This window comes from Cyprinodon tularosa, unplaced genomic scaffold, assembly GCF_016077235.1.
Source record: "Cyprinodon tularosa strain WSP-4 unplaced genomic scaffold, ASM1607723v1 ctg233, whole genome shotgun sequence".
NCBI classification, from domain to species: Eukaryota; Metazoa; Chordata; class Actinopteri; order Cyprinodontiformes; family Cyprinodontidae; genus Cyprinodon; species Cyprinodon tularosa.
This window is the reverse complement of record NW_024038871.1, coordinates 58,151-64,749: the sequence shown is the minus strand read 5'-3', so window position 1 is coordinate 64,749 and position 6,599 is coordinate 58,151. Positions and strand designations below refer to the sequence as shown.

Below are 6,599 nucleotides of genomic sequence, written 5' to 3'. Positions count from 1 at the left end.
GTTTGGTGACGTCTAACAGTCGACTGGCCGTGAAGACTTCAGGGGACGAGGCCTACAGACTTTTTTTTCCCCCTTTGCAGCAGAGGCTACTGTAATTTTTTGTGGATGTCTAACTAGTTTTCAGTGCCCGTTCTGACCGGGTGTGGACCGATGAAGCAGTTTATTGACTAGCTGAAGCTGAAACGGTCGCAAACATTCGCCCGCTTGTTGACGCTACAGTTTTAGTGCCAGCGAGGAAGTGAGGAACGGAAAAAAAATGACATCTCGGAGGTAAGAGGGGCTGTCTGGAAAAAAAAAACAATGTTAGCCGAGCCAGCTAAGTTTAACTGCTCACATCTGTTTGGGGCTCAGTCTGTGAGCGAGGGATGAAGATTCTGGAAGAACATCAAAGTAAAACAGTTAGCTAGGTTAGGGTGCCGGGGGGCGCTAACGGTTACATTAAAAACTGTCTGGACATGTTCAGTAAACAATATATTTATACTGTTATTAGCATCTTAAGCCTATGTATTATGTACAGAAAAAAAAAAAAAAAAACTTTTGGATACCCAATTAATTTTTTATACACGTTTTTTTTTTCATATGTTAGTGATTTCCATTTGTTACAGGTCCCAAGTAGGGGTCTGTAGTAACAAATGTAAAATATCCTGAAAGACATGAAATTAAAGACTCAGGCACAGCAGATTTCTATGTTTTCTCCCAAATTGCATCTGGTTTATTTATTCAGAGTAAATCACTAAATATCAATGCATTAAGTGTTTTGTTCAAATCCCATTGTGGTGTATAATATATACATATATAATAGTAGATAGCAATTTTATCCCCAATGCATACATAAACAATTCTTACAAAACATTGCCATATTACCATTTACCAAAATAACAGAAATATCGCATATTATATAATTTATATTCACATTCCAACATATTACATATCCAAGGCCACTGTGGCTTAATAGGGTACTTTAACAAGGCTATAGTGTAATTAAAGATGTAACTGTATGTAGCTGCCTAGTGAATACTGGACTAACTCATTCAAACTGCATTTCATTAATCACAAAGGCTACAAGACATAAGAATCACTTTAAATCATTTAAACTAAACAGCAATGACCATTTACAAAACCATTTGTAAACCCTGTGTGTGTGGACTAAATTATACTTGTCAACATAACTGCATAAAAGAGTGTTGGAGCTCCACATGCCACGCCACGTAAATATGGACCCAGAGACGGCAGCCAGCCGCTTGCAGCACCGCCACTGTTGTCCGCCTCAACAGCCCGCCTATGAGACCGTAACCGCCAGCCAACCTTTCACAACAGCCCAACCCAGCCAGCTGCCCTGATCATTGGCAAACTTTGTATTTACACTTTTATTGTTAGGGTATAAACAACACTAGAATAAGTAATCCAAGAGACATTAAAAAAAAGGGTAATACTCCAACAAGATGGACAGTTTACCCATTACTGACCTGAAAGATGAAATAAAAGGAGACTCAGGGACAGCAGCTTTCTATGAAACATAACTGCTTGTGCCACACATTATAGCGACAGTGTAAATATATATATATACATAGATATCATATTTATTTAATAATAAACATATAACCAATGTGGTCACCTGTTTTGAAAGCGCCACACTTTTGGTATTAAACCCAAGTTTCTGACATCTGTCAAAAAACAAACAGCAACAACAAAACCATAACAAAACAAAGTCCAAACTCTGGGTAGTGTTTGTCTGGTTTTTTCTCACATTAGGATTCATTACTTTGAAGCACAAATATATTGAAGGAAATTATTAGATAAGCACTCATAAGAGACTGATAAATCACTAAAGGTTGGTCTTTCTAGTACGTCATATCTTTATCTCTGCTGTTTTATTACATAAAGATGTCAGAAAAAGTGAAGGTTTGTCACTTTCTTTAAAGATGTATTTAGATAATCTCTATACAGAGCTAATTCAGGGATCAACACTAGTACAAAAAAGGTACAAATTTGGGATATACCTGAAATATTGCAATTACTAAAGCTTGTGTCATTTACAGATGATGATCTCACTCATCTTTTTCATACACTGTTGCATCTGTAAATCTTTGCCTTTGGGTCATTAAAATCTATTTCATCTGTGTGCGTGCAGGGCAGTAAAAGTTTTCCCAACTTGCCAAGTGTCTTATCTGGAATATCATGCATGCATGGTGCTTGAATTCACATGCACCTATCAGGCTTTTACTTATTTTCTTTTTTGGATTGTTATTATTTCTTTAAACATGGAAATAGATCAGACAAAACTTAAAGCCTTTTATAGGGCAAAGTTACCCCTTACAAATGAAGCCCCCCCCCCCCAAGACTGCAGTGTCTTTGCAGTGTCTTCAGCAAAGACACTGCTGCATGGCTGTACATCTTATTTTGGCATTTGACCAACTAGATGAGCCCTTGAATGATATATAACATAATGTAAATTAAGTTGGGGGGCAAAAAAAGTTAACAAGTCATTAAAAAAAAGGTAAAAACTAATTGAAAAGTTAACCCTTTATAGGGCACTCAGTGAAATACTTTGAACATCCAAATTTCAAGCCAACAGTGTTATTGAAATCCAGGACAAGACCTTATTACCTTTGTAACATAACAAAAAATATGGATATTAATTAAATCGCCAACTTGCTGGAATATATTAAGAAAAATAACAAAAATGCTTCTATAAGAAATTCATGAAAAACACTGAGAGTGAAAGAAATATATTTTTTTGGTACAACTTAACCTAAGAGGCATTAATGCCTCTAGGCACTTACATATGTTAGTTTATAAACATAAATATGCTTATTAATAAGCCTAGTTAACAATTATACCATTTATTCACAGCTTAAGGAGTTTGACCTGCCAATCAGATCACAGCTAATCAAGCAATAAAAGTGAGTCTGATTTCTGGCTGATTGGTTTATTTCTTACAGATCTAGTTATCTTTAAATCTATCAACACTTTTTGCAGATTGAATGCGGTATTAATGTTTCGGAGTTAATCCTGCCAGAGGCCTTACTTAAATCTAGTGAAAAATCTTTGAAGGGACATGAAGATTAGGGTAATGATCATACCAGTATGATCTGGTGAACTGTAAAGTGCCTTGTGATGACATGTGTTGTGAATTGGCGCTATAGAAATAAACTGAATTGAATTAAATTAATGGAAAGGAGGCCTTTCCATCCTCATAAACTTGGAAATCGTCACCAAAACTAAAACGTTCAAACTCCGCAGACAGTTAAGAGTTTGGGAAGCATTTCATTGCTTTAATACTAATAGGATACTAAAAGATAATCAAAACCTAAATAAGTAAAATGAAACTAATGAAATTACTCCTGAAAGGAAAATATATACATTTAAAAACTAATTAAATAATGATGAATAATTTGCTATTTTTTGTATGAATTTAACCTTTAATAAGAGGGTTTGACATCGTTTGAACTTGAATAATTTAGATTCTGTTTCCTATTTATTCTTGATTCAGATTATTTTAAGAAGAAGAGTCATAACTGTTTACATGTCATAAGTGAGCTGGCTAACCACACTTCTGTCTGGTTCAAATGGTCTGAACTTCTCATTAAGATTTATAGTTCATACTTATTTTCGGGCTGTATAAAAATCTGTGAACTCTAATATAAATCTTATGCATTTCTTTTTACTCATTTACACTTTCATGTGGAGCAATATTGTTTTTGTTTTAAACCAAATTCAAATGCATTTACACATATCCGCTGTCTGTTGCCTCAGGTACAATTTTATTATTTTATTTACCTGATTCTAACTGCAGTGCGGTGCAGGGCTGAGCATCTGAGCTGGAGGAAAAAACAGCGCAGCAGAAAGGCATCCTGACTAGGGGTGTGCAAAATAATCGTGATGACGATGCATCGTGATTCTAATTTTCGTGATCTACTGTATCGATTCTTGATGCCAAGAATCGATTATTAATTTAAAAAAATGAATATATAAAATTGCATGAATGGTTGGCGAACATCAGCCAAAAACAAGTGTAATACAACTTCCAGTCCAGTAGATGTCGCTGCAAATGTGTTGACGCACACTGCCTTGTGTCACAAGCATTTCCGGCCATGGGATACTGTGCCGAGTCATTCAAAAACAAAACATGGAGGAGAAAATATTGCAATGCATCGAAATAATTCAAGTATCGTGATGCATCGTGATAGAATCGCATCGTGGCCTATGAATCGTGATTCGAATCGTGACTTCTTTGGCAATACCCACCCCTAATCCTGACAGAGTTTATCACGTTAGCATCGTTTGCTGCACCTCAGCTCCTCTAAATTAGATGTGGAAGTAGTGATGTTTTACTGTTGTGGACAGTGGAACGAGGAGATTTCATTTTCAATCATTCAGTTAGTGGGTTTTATCCTATGAAACAGATTCCAAATCAACTAAAATAAACAACAGATGAAGTTGCCCTTAACATAATTTAAATGTTTGTCAGATCGAGATCAAAGTGCTTTTCATTTTATCCAGAACCTGTAGGAAACAAGGCAGGTATCTGTTAAGACAAAATGAAAGGAAGAGTTGCAGTGTTCTTAAAGTCGTATTGAAATCATATTTAAATGTCAAATCATTCTGGCTTAAACATGTATATAAATTTACTCTTTATCAGACCATATATATATATATATATATATATATAGAGATATATAGATATAGATAGATAGATAGATAGATAGAGATATATATATCTATATATTAGGGTTGTCACGATACTAAACTTTTCAACTCGATACCGATACTAAGGAAAATATTCGATACTCGATACCATTTTCGATACCATAAGGATAAAATTTCAACAGAAATATTTTGATTAATAATTAAAATACAATAAATAAATAAATACAATAAACAATAAGAACAACATTTTGAGGTTGTTTGCTGTGCACAGTATTTAGCAAGCTTGATAAAAAACTTACAAAATTAAAATTAAGTTTTCCTTACTTGGCTATGCTTTGCACACATAACAATGACACTAGCCAAACCGGTTAAGAAACAAAAATATTTCTCAGCAGCTGCAACTGTTGCAAAAAAAAGTCTGAAACTGAAAAGTGCACAGAATTATTCAATCACAGTGTTCAGAAAGTGCATTTTCCTCTATTCTGCACTTTTGATGAATGACTGTTTAGGTGCGACTGGTACTCGATACTTTTGAAAATGAGTATTGTATCCGGATACAACATTTCAGTATCGATACTTTTTTGAGTATCGATACTTTTGACAACCCTAATATATATATATATATATATATAGATAGATAAAAAAAAATACTGTCTTAAAATCTGTGTTTTTTTTCTTCCTTGATCTTATTCAGGCCCGTTAGTTATACGCCTGAACACCTAAATTCGGCCAATCATATATCAACGGTCATCTGTCAATCATATTTTTCAGTCATAGCATCGTGATTCATATGTCGCAGCTAATATACGCTATGGTTGAAATAAGAAAAAAGAATAATTTCCTTTCCCATTGAGTTCCGTCCCAGTGTTCACGGGGATGGATGTCTGTGTCTTCAGCAGGCGTAGAGCTAACAGAACTGGCAGCGTTGTGAGGCAAGGGCTCGAACATGTACGGCTGTAAGCCTTCTACACCAAACCAAGCTTGTGCCGCCCTGGCGTCCTCTTCCACAACATCTTCGTCCCCGCTTTGATCCTCTAAATATAAAATGTATGACGGAGGAGACTCATCCACGACCTCCGACACAAAACTCTCCTCCTCTTGCATGTTTCCTCTGTCCATAGCATTCCTTGACAGTGTCGCTTCTAAGTCACCAATTTAGTGCTACTTGGTCCCAATGGAATTTCCCATTGGGAACCTACTAGCACTAAGTTGCTAACTGGTTAGCAAGATGCTTCCAACAAACCAGCCACAACCAAACTTTCCGCCACAACAATCCCGCTCCCCTTGTTAATCGACCAATCACATTCACTTTATTGACTTATGTAAAGTTGTGCACCACTTCAGAAAAGCAAAGGTTGAAATGGCCGTTCCCCTACGACTTTAAAAAACAGTGTATTCATATTTGAGAAGATGTAGCCTACTTTATTTTAACATTAGTGTTATATAAGTCAAAAATCATCTTTAAAAAAAAAAAAAACATAGAATCACAATGACTTCAGGGACGGTTTATCTCCCAGCAACATTTCTTATCCCGACAGGCACGGTTTTATAGCACAGTTATGACCAGAGAGCCACTTTTATGTCTGACAACGTGGCCCAAATTATGTTGAGAATATTAAGTGATAACATAATGTATGTGAAATGTGAGTAGGTCAAAGGAAGAGCAAAACTAAGATTCCTTCTACATGATGTCTTTAATAGAATATATGGTTAATATTGCAGAGTAGGGGAGATGAAAGAGAACGAGACAGACAAAACAGAAACAAAGTCTGCTGCGGGAAACCGAATCAGCTGAAGAGAAGGTGGAAAAAATGCAGAGTCGGGATCACATGCAAAACATCATCTCTGTTTGGTGTGAAAGGGTGGCTGGAAAATCCTGCTTAATGTTTCTCAGGCTAGCATTTCAGAACTTTTTTTTTGTATTAAACAGAAATCAGTTCTATCTTAAA

General features: G+C 35.7%; 1 protein-coding gene across 2 annotated transcripts in view; it reads left to right on the top strand.

The window, feature by feature from the left end:
- ptpn11a (protein tyrosine phosphatase non-receptor type 11a) overlaps positions 1-6,599 on the top strand; it is a 38,097-nt gene continuing 31,498 nt past the window's right edge. For both annotated transcript variants that reach the window (XM_038286975.1, XM_038286973.1), the window contains exon 1: positions 1-270. In XM_038286975.1, coding sequence (XP_038142903.1) covers positions 257-270 — 14 coding nt within the window. In that variant the 5' untranslated portion in view covers positions 1-256. The remainder of the gene's footprint in view (positions 271-6,599) is intronic.